The 15,581-nt window shown below is 54.8% G+C and overlaps 4 protein-coding genes across 4 annotated transcripts; 2 read left to right on the plus strand and 2 right to left on the minus strand.

Annotated features, from left to right (window-relative positions):
- The first annotated feature begins 156 nt into the window (after positions 1–156).
- SPRING1 (SREBF pathway regulator in golgi 1) lies at positions 157–5,456 on the plus strand. The gene is made up of 5 exons (XM_021549762.3): positions 157–309; positions 911–1,067; positions 2,261–2,412; positions 2,922–3,035; positions 3,976–5,456. The coding sequence occupies exons 1-5, from the start codon at positions 199–201 to the stop codon at positions 4,057–4,059; spliced, it is 618 nt and encodes a 205-aa protein (XP_021405437.1). The 5' UTR covers positions 157–198; the 3' UTR covers positions 4,060–5,456.
- Positions 5,457–6,586: 1,130 nt separating this feature from the next.
- VPREB3 (V-set pre-B cell surrogate light chain 3) lies at positions 6,587–7,589 on the minus strand. The gene is made up of 2 exons (XM_077787123.1): positions 7,127–7,589; positions 6,587–6,930 (listed from the first exon to the last, which is right to left on the minus strand). Exons 1-2 carry the CDS (start codon positions 7,173–7,175, stop codon positions 6,602–6,604), a joined length of 378 nt encoding a protein of 125 aa, XP_077643249.1. The 5' UTR covers positions 7,176–7,589; the 3' UTR covers positions 6,587–6,601.
- A 1,706-nt stretch (positions 7,590–9,295) lies between these two features.
- C18H22orf15 (chromosome 18 C22orf15 homolog) lies at positions 9,296–13,963 on the plus strand. Its single transcript, XM_021549763.2, has 5 exons — positions 9,296–9,449; positions 11,036–11,122; positions 11,381–11,506; positions 11,791–11,865; positions 12,353–13,963. The coding sequence occupies exons 1-5, from the start codon at positions 9,425–9,427 to the stop codon at positions 12,505–12,507; spliced, it is 468 nt and encodes a 155-aa protein (XP_021405438.1). The 5' UTR covers positions 9,296–9,424; the 3' UTR covers positions 12,508–13,963.
- On the minus strand, positions 13,904–15,208 carry CHCHD10 (coiled-coil-helix-coiled-coil-helix domain containing 10). Its single transcript, XM_021549765.2, has 4 exons — positions 15,153–15,208; positions 14,892–15,075; positions 14,566–14,710; positions 13,904–14,158 (listed from the first exon to the last, which is right to left on the minus strand). The coding sequence occupies exons 1-4, from the start codon at positions 15,206–15,208 to the stop codon at positions 14,139–14,141; spliced, it is 405 nt and encodes a 134-aa protein (XP_021405440.2). The 3' UTR covers positions 13,904–14,138.
- Between the last annotated feature and the right edge of the window lie 373 nt (positions 15,209–15,581).

The raw sequence follows: 15,581 nt of genomic DNA on the forward strand, positions 1-15,581 counted from the left end.
CCGCGCCGGGGCCGCGCCGGGGCCGCGCCGGGGCCGCGCCGGGGCCGCGCCGGGGCCGCGCCGGGGCCGCGCCGGGGCCGCGCCGGGGCCGCGCCGGGGCCGCGCCGGGGCCGCGCCGGGGCCGCCCGGGCTCGGCGGCGCTCGCTGCGGGCCCGCCGGTGATGCCGGCCCCGCGCCCGCGCTGCCCCGCGCCCGGCCATGCTGCCCTGCGGGGCCGTGCTCTGGCGGCGGCTGCTCAGGAAGCGATGGGTCCTCGGCGTGGTCTTCGGGCTCTCGCTCGTTTATTTCATCAGCAGCACCTTCAAGCAGGTCAGTGCCGGCCCCGCACGCCGCGGGCTGGGGTAAAACGTGCCGTGTGCCACGGTGGCTGTCGTTCTTCAGGTGCTGTCAGCGCTCTCCTGGGTCGTGCTGCCGTAAGGGTGGCGTTATAGATACTTAATGGGGTTTAAAATAGGAATGGCCGATTCTGTGTTTGAACCAAAACTGGGAAAAGAAAGTCTCCGCTGGGTTTGGTGGGTGTTGTTGTTGTGTCTCTTGGGGGTGGTGATTCCACTGGCAAAGGGCTCATGAAAGAGAAATACGTTCAGCTGTGGTTATTTAATATAATGCCTGCTACTTTTGTGGTTGTAGTGACTGAGTTCAGCTGTGTTAGCTGATCCATGGTGAACTGGAATATCCTGACTTTACTGGACTGCATGTCTTCCTGTTGTGTATAGTGTGAAGTATATATGTGTGTATATGCATGTAGTATAAAATACTGCAAGTAGTAAATTGTTTGCACCGTTGATGCTAGAATTTCCTGTGCTATGGAGTTTACAACTACAAGGCATCATTAGTCCTGGGAGAGGCACGTGGATTGAAGTGGCAGGAGGAACTGGTATGTTTGGTGGCATTCCTGTTTTTCTTGCAGGAGGAGAGGATGGTGAGAGATCGGACTCTCCTCCAAGTGCAGGAGCATGAGCAGCCCATCATGTGGAAGGTGAAGTTCAGCTCGGGGAACAGCAGTCAGCTGAGCAACCAGTGCAGGAACTCTGTGCAGGGGAAGCTCCTCATTACAGATGAACTGGGTATGGTTGATATTTAGTTGAATTTATTCTGCATCTGGCACTGCTGAATGCTGTTTTGTCTGTCTGACTGCTGGTGGCACTTTGATGTAACAACTGCTGTTTATTAAGGCATTTTCACTCAGCCCTTGGCCTGCTCTCCTCTGGCTGCCTCGATTTCCCTGTGGCTGCAGATGCTGCTGCTTTGGTTCTGTGCACACCAGACTCAGGCCCAGGGCTGTGAGAGTGTGACTGTGACCACCTTAAAGCCAAAGAGTTCCAGTTACCTTTGCACAGAGCCCAGACATTGAGTCCTGCTCAATTTGCTGTGGTTGCTTGCAGAGCTCTTTGTGTCTCCCTGCAGTGTGCTCCTGCTGTCAGGGGAGTTAGGAGAGCAACTGAGGAAGCCTTGGCCGTGTACGGAGGCAGCTCAGGGCTGGTGTAATTAGTGCTCAGGCACAGTTAATGAGCTTGTCTGACCCTTGTAAACCCAAGGTTATTAACCACTTGTTTGAAGCAGTAGAAGTTAAAGATTCTTTCCTGCCCTGCACTGTGCTTGTTGCTTAGACCTGGATCTTTCTTGGCCACAAATCAAGGCTATAGAAAACCCACTGCATCTTTGGTGATTTGCATCAATGTTAAATTTGGCACTGCCTGACTTAGTGCCAGTTCATAAGATCTCTAAAAATTACAGATCTCTCAGAGTCTAACACTGTGGTAGGACCATTTCCATAAGGATATACACCATATTTCTATACTGTTAAGGATTCTACTCAGCAATGAATATTACACTGTTCTGCATGGCTAAATCTAAGTCTCTTCATACTGAACTGTAAAGGAATTATCCAGACACAGCCCCGTTGTAAAAACATGGGTTTTTTGCAATATAATCAATGCCAATCTCATTCCCTCTTTCACAACAAAGAACTGTGCCCCAAAAAAATTCAGAATTTAAATAATCTGCATTTAAATACTCCTGGTGTATATACAACACGTATTAGAGCAGGATGTGGTATCTGTGCAGATAACACCAGGCTGTCTGAAACACTGACACTGCTCTCCATTTCAAAGAGTGGCTGCATAGGACTGAGGGGGATCATCATCTACTAAATGACACACAAACCTGCTCTTGAGGAATGTGATTCCTACTGCAGATTTCTGTAGAACATACAGGGGGGTGTGCCTTGCCAGTTGTCACTGCTGCTGCTGTTTTCCAGGCTACATCTGTGAGAGGAAGGACCTGCTGGTGAATGGCTGCTGCAACGTGCACGTGCCCAGCACGAAGCTGTACAGCTGTGACAGCTGCCTGCCCAACGGCTGCTGCAGCATCTACGAGTTCTGCGTGTCCTGCTGCCTGCAGCCCAGCAAGGTGATGCCCTTCCTCCTGCTTTCCAGGTGTTCTCAGCTGTTGGCTCCCTCTGTGGCTAAAAGTGCTTCTTTGTGAGGAGCTTTTCCCTTAGAGGGACAGTTCCTTTTCTTGGGAGGATGAGGAAAAACTCCAAGGAGCGTATGGCAAACTATAAATAAAGCTTTAACAAAACTCATCCTTCCCACCTTATGGAGGAAATACTGGGGGCCTAGAAAAGTGTTTCAGCTTCAGGGGAATTGCATTTGCTGAAGGGAAATGGATGCAGAAGAGTTATTCCAGCCACTATTAGTTTTGTAATTGGCATTTCCCCTTTTTCTGTGAGCTCCTAGATTCTTGTCCTGCTGCTGGGGTTCTGAGGCACGAGCCTTCCAGTGCTTGCTAGAAATCCTAAGTGGAATTGCTTACTCTACCTCTGATACCTGGGCTTTGTAGGCTGGGGTGGGCTTTGATTACTCCTTGCTGAAGCAGACTGTTTCTGATTTTTGCCTTCTCTTTGCTGGCCACTTCAGCAACATCTCCTGGAGCGGTTCTTGAACCGGGCAGCGATTGCGTTCCAAAACCTCTTCATGGCAGTGGAAGATCACTTTGAGCTGTGTCTGGCCAAGTGTAGGACTTCATCACAGGTGAGGCACCAGCACATGTCCAGGGCCCAGAAAGTGCCCTTGGGAAATGGGGCTCAATCCTGTGCATGGCTGGTATGCCGTGTTTGTGTTTTCATCAAAGCTGAAGCTAAGGCTGAGAGCCAGTCTGAAGCAAAGCATGTATTTAGAGCAGGATGAGTTCCACATTCTCTTCAGAAAAGAGGGGCTTAACTAAAAACAGAATGAGTTCAATTACCAGTGGAGATCTCAGATGAGTTCTGGGGAACATCTCATTAGGATGAAGACAGTGAGAGCTGTTCCCAGTAGCCTCAGAATGCTCCTAATTTAGTGGTACAGCTGGAGACCAACCATGTGCTGACAATCACCTGCACAGTAACTCGAAAACTATGTTGTAATTTCTTTGTTTATTAAGGACACAGGTGGACTTCTGTTACCCATGTGATTTTATTAGAAGTTTTGGTCTAAGCAAGCAGTGGCCCTTTTAGAAAATGCTGTTGGCCATATCCTACAACTGCAGTATTTCAGGCAACAATAGGGATGGACTGCAAACAAAGGATAGAGTTCCAAATGTCTCCAAAGCTACTGGGATTTTTTACCCATAAAATCTGAACTTTACCTTTTGTCAAGAAAAATGCACACATCTCAAGTTGCAACTTTATTGTGCTCTGCTTGCTTAGAACATTTGATGATACTGCCTAAACAGATCTAATTTTTTTTAATGAGTTCTGTTCCCACCTACTTGGATAATCTTTTGAAAAGGAGGTTCTGGTTCAACATTGCAGTGCTGTAATAGATCAGCTGGCAATGCAGAGTTCTTTGACACCAAAGGCATTCTGATGTGTAGAAGAATTTGGGATTATTTTTTTTGCCTGTACATAAACTCTGTGCAGTTTTTCCCTCAGTGAAGGGATGCCCTGTTTCACTGTGTGTATAATTGTCAAAATTCCTCCTTTCCTGGCAGAGTGTGCAGCATGAGAACACCTACAGAGACCCAATTGCCAAATACTGCTATGGGGAGTACCCCCCAGAGCTCCTGCCTGTTTGAGAGCTGCAGGTCTGAGCAGCAGAAGGAAGGAACTGGAGCCTTGAATCCCAAAGAACAAGACAGCAGCTGTTGCTTTACCCAAGCCTCTGTGTAAAAAACTTGCCTTGTATGTGGGGGCAAACCCGGAGGTGAAGAGAGGAAGTAAGGAACTTCTTCAGGACTGAATCTTGCTTTCTTCAATTTATTGTGCACCTACTTTGGAATGCTGGTACTGTGCCAGTGCATTCTTTGAATACTTCCTCTAAATGTCAGGAATCGTGGAGTCAATCTAGGCTATAGAACATCATGGGAAAAGATATCTAATGTGGCTTTGCAGCTGTAAATGAAGGTTCAGTTGTGTCTCTGCAGTCCAGAGATTTTCCTGAGGGACAGCAGTAACTGGAGGACTTTTCAGAGGGCAAAGCATGCCCACTGTGCTTCTCTCTCTGGAGCCCTTCTTGACATGCATGGCGTATGCTACATATGTAATTATGAATTATTTATTCATTTTATATGGGTCACTGGCTGAAAGTATGGATGCTTTGCATAGCTAGTTGTGGATGCCTTTCAGTCCCTGCTTTGCTGTGTCAGCTAGAAGGGATAATATTAGATCCTGACTAAAGTTGGTAGGGCTTTTTTTTCCTCCTTAGTCTAAAGGAATTGTGTTGGGATTTGTCACTATAGTACTTATGTTCCTCTTAGTGAGTTTAAACCATTCAGAACTCCAATGGAGTTGTTCTGCCACAGTCCCAAAGCACAAGAGAATAGCAGGGATCTGCCTAGGATGGGATGTTTATTGTCTCTAAACACTTTCCTTGTTATTCTGCAGCAGTTTCCTCAAAGAGGAGTCCAGTTTGGTGAGCAGCTCTCTGCTGTCCACTTGCTGACAGAGAGCAGGGAAGATTTGTTTGCTTGAACTTGTTCAGGCCTTGCTATTTCAAATGTACTTCACTCCTGGTTGTGCAGGAGGCCAAAGGGTGGAGCTGAGCTCTCCACAGCACCTTTCCCAGACCTGCCTGTGCCTTCCCACACTGCTGCAGTGAAGGAGGCAGGGTGGTCTGTCAGCCTGCTCCAGCTCCGTGGTGATTCTGACGCATCCCGAAATGTTTCACATCTGCATCTCCTTTTAGCCCTTGGAACCCCCTTGCACCAAATTTGATCTTCACCTTTGACAAACATAATAAACAGGACTCAGTTAAGAAGATAAGAATTCACTATCCCGTGCTTGCTTTACACAGTACAGTGCCCAGCTCCTGCCACTATACCTCAGGTAATTGGGAAAGGAAGAGGGCAACCTGCGGCCAGGAGTTTAGGATAAAAGGTGGCTGGCGTTCTCTGAAATCTCGACAGAGACCCCACGGGGATATGGCGTAGTGGACTCTCTCCCTGTAATCGAATAAATTTGCAGGACTCCTCTGTTTCCTTTGTGGACACTGGCTTTTCGTAACGCGGTCTTTTCGCACATGCTGGTCACAGGAGCAGGGCAGCGGCCCGACGCGGCCACCGCGGGACCCTAACGCGGACTGAGGTAACCCGGAAGTGACGCGCGTGGTTTTGTGTTCCCTTGAGCCAATGGTAGCGCCGGCCGCCCCTCACGTGACATCAACACCCGCCCTTGGGGGGCTCTAACTGCGGCGGGGCGCGCGCGCCGCGCTGAGCAGGCGCAGTGCGGCCATGGCGGCGTTCCCGGTTCTGTGGGAATTGTGCGGGGATTCCTCATCCTGCCGCGACAAAGCGTCCCCGCAGAGTCCCCGCGGGCACGCGTGTCCCTGTCCCCCCGGGAGCCGTGCAGGGGTGCGGGCTGCAGCCGGCCCAGAGCCGCGCCCGGGCCGCCGCTGGCCCTGCCCGCCCTGGGCCCGGGACGCACCACAGGAGCCGCGGTGAGGTGAGGGTTGGCCTTTATTGCTTCGATTGAGCTCTGCGGAGCCCCAGCCAGGTCGCGGTGCCGGAGCAGCCCAGGAGGGCCCCAGCCGGGCTCCTGCCGGGCTGCCCAGTGCCCGTGGGGACGCAGCGGAGGATGCTGCAGCACGAAGCGGCGCTGCCGGGCCTGCTCAAGCATGCAGAGATGGATTTCCCATCCCTGCCAGGGCTGCTGCGCTCCCTGCTGAGAGAGGGACGCCAAGGAAAGCGCAGAAAGCTTCAGGTGCCCGTGCCTAGAGCCATTTGAGGGCAGGTGCCAGGGCGCAGTAATAGCCCATGCTAGAGCCATCTGAGGGCAGGTGCCAGGGCACAGTAATAGCCCATGCTAGAGCCATTTGAGGGCAGTGCCAGGGCGCAGTAATAGCCCATGCTAGAGCCATTTGAGGGCAGTGCCAGGGCGCAGTGATAGCCCATGCTAGAGCCATTTGAGGGCAGTGCCAGGGCGCAGTGATAGCCCATGCTAGAGCCATTTGAGGGCAGGTGCCAGGGCGCAGTGATAGCCCATGCTAGAGCCATTTGAGGGCAGGTGCCAGGGCGCAGTAATAGCCCATGCTAGAGCCATTTGAGGGCAGGTGCCAGGACGCAGTAATAGCCCATGCTAGAGCCATTTGAGGGCAGTGATAGGTGCAGTAATAGCTCATGGCTAGAGCCATCTGAGGGCAGGTGCCAGGGCGCAGTAATAGGTGCCGTTGTCGTCCTGGCAGGCGGCTGCGATGGTGAGGATGCAGGCGTTGCTGGTGAGGTCTTTGGTGGCCGAGAAGCGGTCGGGAGTCCTGGCAGGCTTGTGCTTGTCCCACTCGGAGTTGTAGTAGAGCAGGTAGCTGAGGGAGCGGCCCGGGCGCTGCTGGTACCAGGAGATGCCGAACTGGCTGATGTTGTACTGCGGGCTCAGGGTGCAGAAGAGCCGGGCGCTCTGCCCGGGCAGCACGAACACGGACTGAGGCTGGCTCAGCACAGGCTGGGCCCTGGCAGCTGCACGCACCAGGGGTGCAGTTAGTGATGGGCTGAGCCGTGTCCCCCATCACCCTCAGCCCCCAAATGTCCACGGAGCGTTACCCCACCACCACCCTGCTCATCACATCACACGGCCCCAGAGCAAAACGTCCTACTCAAACCAAGCCCTCCTTGGAGAGCCCAGGCAGAGCTGATTCAGCTAAAGCAACCTTACCTGTGCACAGTGTCCCCAGCAGGAGCAGGACTGTGAAGCCCAGGGCCATGGCAGGAGGCAGAGGGAGGGAGGCTCTCAGAGCAGCTCTGGGGTGCTGCACAAAGCCCGGGTGCTGTGCCGGGGCCACTGGTGGGATGTATGTAAATGACACGGGGGGCTCAGGGACTCAGCTCCCCGGGGCTGCTCGCTCTGCTGCAGCTGGGCTTCAGGGAGGGGCTGAGAGCCACCCACCTTCACCCCAGCCCGTTTCCTTCAGCTGCACCAGCACCCCACAGCCCACCCCACCACCCCACACCCTGGGCACTGGGGTGGCAGCACTGGCAGAGAGGTGTCCCTGCGGTCTGACACTCGGGCCCTCTGCTGCCAGGCATGCAGGAGGGCAGGAGCCTGAGCCACACCATGCCGAGGATGCCCTGGGGAGGCAGCTATCCCATCACAGAAGGAAAGCTGCTGCCTCCTACCTCGGCAGCTCCATCACGGTGGCAGGAGTGACTTGGCAGGGTCTCAGCAGAAGTTGCAGCGAGGGCTGGGAGGTGCTGAGGGTGCTGCCTCTTGGCCAGGGCCACCCGAGGAGCGGCAGCCCTGGTGGAGGCGTGTCCCCAGGGAGCCGGGGCAGAGGTGGCTGCGGCACAGCTGCTGCGGAAGGACAGCAGACTGTTACAGCCACGGCTCAGCGGGCGTGAAGCCACTCCTGTCTGTGACACCTGCCCACGGCCACCAGCCCAGGCTGTCCTCAGCAGTGAGGGCAGCAGGCACTTCTCCCAGAGCCGCTGTGCACCTCCTGCCCTCCACAGGCAGGCTCAGCCCTGCCAGTGCCACCTCATCACCGTGAGGGACAGGAACAGCCACTCCCTCCCCTCTGCAGCACGCACAGAGCCCCCAAGGCAAGGATGTTTGCAAGTTCGCCCCTGCAGATGCCAGCAGGTTGTGTTTTTCATGAGCTCTTGCAGGTACGAGCACCCTGCAGGTACAGCTGCAGCTGTTGTCCACCTGTATTGTAAGTGCAGGTGAACCCAGTGGGAAGAAATGATGATGTTTGACTGCAGAAGGCTGAATGATTTCTTTATTATAACTATACTAAAATACATTAATGTACTATTTAAAGGAGATACTAAAACTACATACCTACTTTCTCTAACTACCATATTTAACTCACTACCAACTCATGACCCTGTTCACAAGAGTCCAGCCCCAGGTAGATTGGATTGGCCACCAGGCCACCAGAATCCAACCAAGCAATCACCCCAGATAAACAATTCTCCAAACACATTCCACATGGGAAAACAAGGAGCAGAAATAGAAATTGTTTTCTCTTTCTTTCGTCTGTGCTCCTCTATGAAAAAGTCCTGAAAGAGGGAGAAGAACGTACCTGGCACACACCTGCACTCCCCAAATTCTGCAAAGTGGTGGCAAGATGAACACAAGTCTCCCTTCCAGGGGAGGAGTGTCACGCACACACCTTGTCCCAGGCTCTGAGCAGGTCAAGTCCATGGATTAGATTGACTGTGAAATGAAACCTGTCAGGACAGAGGGAACTCACCTCCTTAAGTAGAGGGGCATTCCAGAGAAAGGGAATTTGTCCTCAGAGCAGTGAGCACTGGATAGTGCAGCCCATCAGTGTTGTTACTGGTTCCCACCACTCCAGCCTCCCCATCTGCTGAGCAGCCCAGGGACATGATTTCATCCATGTTTTCCACAGGAAAAGGGGATGATGCTACAGGGCCCTGACTGCAGGAACACTTGCACAGCAACATTTGGGCACCAAACAGAAGATGCAGCTGGCACACGACCATGTCCACCATGGGGCTGCAAAACCCCAGTGCCTCCTGCTCCAGAGTAGGACCAGCACAGGCAGGGTCCTCAGGGAGATTTTTCCAGTGGCATCCAGCCATGTCACACAGCTGGCCAGGCTGGCCTTGCAGCAGTGCTGGGCTCAGGGTGAACAGATGTGGCACCACCACAGCCCAGATGAGCTGCAGGACAGATTGGGGTGGGGGGAGGCAGGAAACACCACGAGACTACAGAAAGTCGGAAATTCAGAGTATCTGGGACCACATGGGGCCGGCAACCTTCCCAAGGCTGTTGTTTAGCTCAGCCCTTGCCCTGCCTCCCTTCTCTCCCCCCGCAGGAGGCTCCAGAATCTGCAGCGCCATTCGCTGTTGCTGGGCAATCTGGCTACCGAAACCACAACAGCGTCGCTGGGGATGGAGCCGGTGTGCGCGGGGCTCTCCGGCAGCTCCCAGCGCTGCCCGCAGGACGGGGCCCGGCCCCACAGCCCTGCCGGGGCACGGCAGCACCATGTTCGCCACCGTGAGATTCGGAGGTAGGTGGGGAACGCCCCGGCCGGGCACCTGGGCCACCCTGGTCACCCCGCAAGGGCAGGGAGGGACACAGCAATGCCCGGTGCTTAGGGAACAGGCAGGAGAGCTCTGCCAGGGCACGGCAACATCCTGCACCCTACCCACTTTTAAAAAGGGAGATTATTACTTCTACACTCCACAGGGGAAAACCACTCCAGCAGAGCTGAGTTAAGCACAGGAAGGGAGGCTGGAGGTGAGGATGAGTTCCCAGCCTGGCAGCTCCGGGAAACCACCGGAGGGAGCCCTGCTTATCTAGACACAACCAGAAGAGCCATGGGGCACAAGTGCCAGCTGCTAGCAGAGCTCCTCTGTTCTGGGCTGTGTGGGAAGGGTTCCCTGACTGAAACCCTGGCTCTGTTTCAGAGAGCAGGCATTTGTGGGAAGGGATGAGCAGCCCCTATCCTGACCTCACCCAGCTGGCTGAAAGCCTTGGCCTTACCCCAGACACTCGTGGCTGAAGCCGTCAGACACACACCGTCCTAAGCCTTTGCTCCCTCTGCTATTTGAATTGGATCCCCAGCTCTGACTACTGACGTGTGTCAGCCCTGGGGGATTTCTCAATTGTGACAAACTCGGTCAGAGTTCATGGCCAAAATATCCCTGGGTGACTCAGCCACAATGTCCAGCTTTCCCCTTGTGACTGGGACCAGCCTGTAGAAGGGGACTGGCAAGGAGCAGGGCTCACTGCTTTTTCCTACTCATGCTTGATGAAACAAAGTTGAAGGACAGAGACACTTCATCAATCAAGACCATTTTCCCCTATTGCTGTCTTGAGGTCAGGATTGAAGGCATGTGAGATGGTATTTCACATTCACACTCAGGTGTTTATTATTTCTTATCTATGTTACAGTCTCAGTGCCGTGAGTTTGGCAGCTTTTTCATTAGCAAGACACAAAATGGCTAACTCTTGTTACAAGGTCTTTTAAAACTAAACTATCCAATTAAGAAAGGACAGCTAGATTATTTTCCCTTTCAACCCAATAACTGATCTTCTGAAGTCCACAATGTGGACTTTTCTGTCCAGTTACAAAACATCATCCAAACCCATGGAGAAGAAGGAAGAAGAAGGTAAAGAAGAATAACCTGCCTCCACCCTAAAACCTCCATCTTGTTTCATATTTATTTCTATATTCTAAAATCCCAAACTCTATGTTTTCCACCCTGTGGTATTACAGGCTTCTAACCAACTCCACAACCGTAATCCCAGTGCTATTAATCAATTTTAAAAGCCTGTTCTACAATCTCAGTCAAATGCAATGTTCTCTTGTGAGTCTGTGCCTTTAAGCACAGAAAGTTTAAAATTCTCAGCATCCAGGATTCCAACATTCCCAATTAAAGTGGGAATGTTCTCCCCCTTGACCTGGGCACTCTCAGCAGCCACGGCTGCAATGCAGCTGCTCAAGGCCCTGCTGATGCCACGTGAGGGTCCTGCCTTTGCTGGCCCCATTGGGCACCTCTGAGCCACCTGCTGTGCCTCCTGCCATGCCCATGTGGTCCCTGGGTTTGGGGGGACCACACTCCTGTCTCAGGTCTCATTCCCTGTCTGCAGCCAACTGCCAAGAGATGGTGAACCTGCTCTGCTGCGTCCAGACCCTCACAGGGCACCTCAAGTGGAAGTGTCAGTGCAGGCCTGAAGGTACGAGGGCTCTGGGCTGTGCTCACTGAGGGACTGCCACTCACCCAGAGAGGAACAGCACAGGCTAACAGTGGGTCACATAGGAGTCACAGAACATCCCACAACACAGGGAAAGGGACAGCAAACCTCCCACTCCCCAGATAGCAGCAGATCCTGTTCTAAGTGTAACTTGTCAAGGAAAATGCCTCTAAACCCCACAAGCTCATGGTGGCCCCACAGGGGCAGTCTGGGCTTCCTTCACCACATCTCTCTCTCCAGACTGCATTGATCTTATGGATGAAAAGGGCACCCTGATGAACCTGAGCAAAGTGGAAGATCCTGCATCTGAATATGCCAGTAAATACCTGCAGGGAAGGCAGCGCTACATCCTCATCAGAGCTGTCCGTGAGTTCCTTGTGCAGAAGCACAGCCCAGCCCCCGGGCAGGAAGGGTCTGCTCTGGGGGCAGGTCTGGGGAGAGATCTGTTCAGCAGTCACTTGGACACAGCCCAGAAACTCTGAGGAGGCAGAAGCCAGCTCAGATGAAGAGCTAGAGCTGAGCCTTTGTTTGTCCAAGGGCTGCTCCAGGGGAGAAGGAACTTTTCCTGGGCAGAACCACCTGCCCCAGTTACCAGCCTTCAGTTTATAGCCAGCAGAGAGACTAATCCATTTCTCCCATTCTGCTGCCAGGAGAAGAAAACTCTGAAGCCACCTGCTACGAATCCTTGCTTGAGGACCTGGGGAAACACTACCCTGATCTCCCAGGTAAGAGCCAAGCACCCACCTCACCTCCACAGAGGAGTCAGGGGTGCAGGCATGCCTCCTGTTCCCAGCTCAGCCCTCATACAGCACCTGTGGGACTCTCCTCTGATCCCCTTGTGCTCCTTCAGGCTCTTGTGGGCAGTGAGAGCAGTCAGGCACCAAGGGGGGACAGAGCAGGGCTGCTGGGCAGGACCCCTCCCAGTTAACAGTGACACCCCACACCAGGAGATCCTACCCAGCTTGTCCCATTGGCAAAGAGGGTCATCTCCTTGGAACAAATGGGGGGGGAAGGACATCAGGAGACACTGAGAAACCTTCATCTCCTTGGAACAAATGGGGGGGGAAGGACATCAGGAGACACTGAGAAACCTTCAAGTGTCTCTCCCAGGCTGTAGTCTCACAGGTTGGCAGTGCCTTGCTCAACATGTAATGGGCAACTGACCAACACAGCAGAGAAACACAATTCTGTAAGGGTTTGGTCACTCCACAGATCGGCTGCAGCAGCTCTCAGCAAAGACTCAGAGGACAGACCTGAGGAAGAAGGGCTCATTGCAGAGAGCCCAGCCTCACAGCAGCACCCAAGCCAGGAACAGGACCACCCTACAGGGCAAGAGGAGCTTGGAACACAAGAACACCCCTAAGTGAGGAACAGACCCATTACTGGTCACAAAGGCAGCACAGCCTCCACCAGGCCCCAAACACCTGCCCAGGTACTTATTCCCAGCACAGCAAGAGTGCCCTGCTACTGAGCCCCTCTCCCTGGGATCCCCTGCCCCCCGAGCTTCACACCACCACACCCCAAGCTGCACCCTGACAAACCCAGCATCACAGCCAGGCACAGGCACCATCCTCCTGCTTCAGGGGTCTCGTGCTCCCCTGGCACAGCCTGCACTCCCCAGGGACAAGAACCTGCACTCCTCTCACTGCATGGGCCCTGCAGGGACTGTCCACTGCAACCACCAGGAAAAGCTGCTCCAGAGACAGCCAGTCCCCTCAACTGCAGAAGAGCTTGCCAAGATGGGTCAAAGGCAGTGTTTGCAGGTGCTGCTGTTGGTTGTCCTTAAGAGCTTCTCCACCCAGAGCAACACACCAACACTAATACACTTATTTCATAAAGGGAGTTGAACAGCTTTGGAGTGGTTCCTCCATGCTCACACAGCTCAGCACATGGAGCACTTGGGCTTTTAATCTCTGCCATCTACCTTTTCCTTTGGCTGTCTCTAAGGAGAGCACAAGACACCCCTGATAAGGCCAGGCACAGCTCAGGACACCCCTACCAAGAACTTAAGACTGTGACATTTAGAAGGGACAGGACTTTGAACAGCAGCCTCCAGTAGCTGCTGCCAGCATTTACCATCTAGATATTGATTTCCTCACAGATCCCAGCAAGGGGCTGAGAACTTGTCCTTTATTCAAGAGTAGAGATCAAAATGTTAAATACTCATTCTGCCATGAAAAATTCATCAGTTAAGCACCTGAAAAGTGTCCTGGTTTCACTGCTGTACCATTAAAACTCCAGCTGAAACCTCAGCATTCCCTCTTAGACCAACGTGAGGAACAGGGTGTCCTGCTGGAGGCCAGGCCATGGGCAGCAATCACGAGGCTGTGCTGCCAAGGTGACTGGAAGAGGAAAGCAGCTCCAAACTTCACCTGATGCCAGTGACCTTGAGAACATTGCATAACCTTCTAAAGCTTCAAAGTCAGATCAGCCAACTGATCCACGTCCCACAGCCAGACAGGTCACACTCTTAGCTCTGAGGGCAGGACAGGTACTCAGGAAGAGGATATCTATAGAGAAGCAATTTGTCACTGAAAATACCACGGGATATGTGCTGGCTTACCTCTCTGCTGCCTCTCCTCTGCCTGGAGGGCAGCCAGTGTCTGATCTCCTTCTGCCAAGTCATGCAGGCACAGTCCTTGCTAGGCTGCACCCCCTGTTTGCAGGAAGTACACACTTGTGCCTTGTCCTCTGGCTGACAGTGTTAATGCTTTGGTGGCTTAGTTTTAGCTTGAGACTTAAATAAAGAGCGTGCACAGGTGATAGGTCCAAATAAATTCTTTTATTTCTCTGTAATAAATACAGTGCTATCTGAACACTGAAGACCCTTGGGTCCAATCATTCCTTTCCTTCTCTACTAGTTCAGAAGTGAATTACCACTACAATACTCCTGTCTGGTCAGTCTGCTCCCCCCAGCTCACTCCCTGTCTGTCCTTCCACTCCCTGTGGATAGCAGGGCTCTACACCACGGTCCTCTGCCTACGAGGGGCTGAATTCTTCACAGGAGAGAAGAAACACCTACAGGGAGGAAGGAGAAGTTCAGCATTAGGAACATGTCCCAGCAGCTGGAGTTAAAGCTCTCTCACCCGGTATAACCAGATCATGACCTAACTGCTGACAACAGCTTGTACCAAATGCAGCAGGAGTTAGAGAGTCAGCCAGGAGAGCAGCAGACTTCCCATGGCAGCAAGAGTGGATCCTCTGAGAAAGTGCCTACATCCTCCCAGCCTTCCCAGAGACATGGCCAAAATAGCTTCTTCTTCCCTTTGCAGCTGCCTTTCCTTTTCAGGATATAGGAAAGACACAACTGCTCCCTCCTAAAGGCCTGAAGGGCATTATACCCCCAAAGATCGCTTCTGCGACCTTCAAGCCCTCGGAGGCGCTCTGCCGGCAGCAGCTCCGTGCCGCAGGCCAGGCACACTCACCATTGCTGTACTTGCACTGCTTCAGCGCCTCGTTGAAGCCCTCGCACAGGGTCAGGTCCCGCTGGTTGATAGCGCACTCCAGGAACTGCTTCATCTCATAGTGGCAGGGGCCGTAGGGCGCCTGCTGCAGCGCGGCCCGGGGCTCCTGCGGCACAGCGCGGTCAGGGCGGCGCCGCCGCTCCCCGCGCGCTCCGTCCCCGGCAGCGGGGCCGGCTGCCCGTCCGCCCGCCCGGCCGTGTGTCTGTCCGCCCCTCCCGGCCCGCTGCCCTCCCCCGCCGCCCCCCGCCCAAGGGCGGCCCAAGGGCACAGCCCGGCCCCGCTCGCACCTGCGCGGGCGCCGCCGGCCTGGCGGGCTCGGAGGAGCCGCCGCTGAAGACGCCGGTGATGGCGCTGCCCACCACGTGTCCCACGGCGGAGCCCACGGCCACGCCGGCCGCCGTGCTCGCCATCTGCGCCATCAGCCCGGGCTGCGCCGGCTGCGCCGCGGGCACCGGGGCCGCTGGGGCCGGGCTGCGGAGAGAAGGGAGTCAGGGGGGCGGCACGGGGAGCGTGCCCCGGTGCGCGGCCCCGGCGCGCGGTGCCGGTACCTGGCTGGCGCCGGGGCCGGGCCGTGCCGCGCCGCGCTCCTGCCGCCGCGCGCCATGGCTGTGCGCGCGCCCCGCCCCGCGCCGCCTTAAGCCGGCCCGCGCCGCCGCGTGACCCGCCGCGTGACCCGCCGCGCACGCGCACACGGCGGCCGGAGCCGGGCCCCGCCCCGCCGGGGTTAAGGAGCTGCTCCCGCAGGGCGCATGCGCAGAAAGCGCGGGGGGCGCCTGCGCACTGCCGCCCGGGCCCGGTAGAGGGCGCGCGAGAACCGTGTGGGCCCGGGAGCGGCGACCGGGCACGGAACCGGGCACGGGATCGATCACGGGATCGATCACAGGATCGATACTGGAACCGGCACGGGATCGATCACGGGATCTATCGTGGAACCGGGCACGGGATCGATCACGGGATCGATACTGGAACCGGCACGG

This window comes from Lonchura striata, chromosome 18 (genome assembly GCF_046129695.1).
Source record: "Lonchura striata isolate bLonStr1 chromosome 18, bLonStr1.mat, whole genome shotgun sequence".
Classification (NCBI taxonomy): Eukaryota; Metazoa; Chordata; class Aves; order Passeriformes; family Estrildidae; genus Lonchura; species Lonchura striata.

Coding starts and splice junctions, on each gene's coding strand:
- SPRING1 (XM_021549762.3), top strand. CDS start 199: ATGCTGCCCTGCGGGGCCGTGCTCTGGCGGCGGCTGCTCAGGAAGCGA. Junction 310..910: donor TCAGCAGCACCTTCAAGCAG/GTCAGTGCCGGC, acceptor TTTTTCTTGCAG/GAGGAGAGGATGGTGAGAGA. Junction 1,068..2,260: donor CCTCATTACAGATGAACTGG/GTATGGTTGATA, acceptor GCTGTTTTCCAG/GCTACATCTGTGAGAGGAAG.
- VPREB3 (XM_077787123.1), bottom strand. CDS start 7,175: ATGGCCCTGGGCTTCACAGTCCTGCTCCTGCTGGGGACACTGTGCACA. Junction 6,931..7,126: donor GCTGGGGACACTGTGCACAG/GTAAGGTTGCTT, acceptor TGGTGCGTGCAG/CTGCCAGGGCCCAGCCTGTG.
- C18H22orf15 (XM_021549763.2), top strand. CDS start 9,425: ATGTTCGCCACCGTGAGATTCGGAG. Junction 11,507..11,790: donor CATCCTCATCAGAGCTGTCC/GTGAGTTCCTTG, acceptor TTCTGCTGCCAG/GAGAAGAAAACTCTGAAGCC. Junction 11,866..12,352: donor ACACTACCCTGATCTCCCAG/GTAAGAGCCAAG, acceptor GTCACTCCACAG/ATCGGCTGCAGCAGCTCTCA.
- CHCHD10 (XM_021549765.2), bottom strand. CDS start 15,208: ATGGCGCGCGGCGGCAGGAGCGCGGCGCGGCACGGCCCGGCCCCGGCG. Junction 15,076..15,152: donor CCGGCCCCGGCGCCAGCCAG/GTACCGGCACCG, acceptor TTCTCTCCGCAG/CCCGGCCCCAGCGGCCCCGG. Junction 14,159..14,565: donor GCAGTGCAAGTACAGCAATG/GTGAGTGTGCCT, acceptor TCCTCCCTGTAG/GTGTTTCTTCTCTCCTGTGA.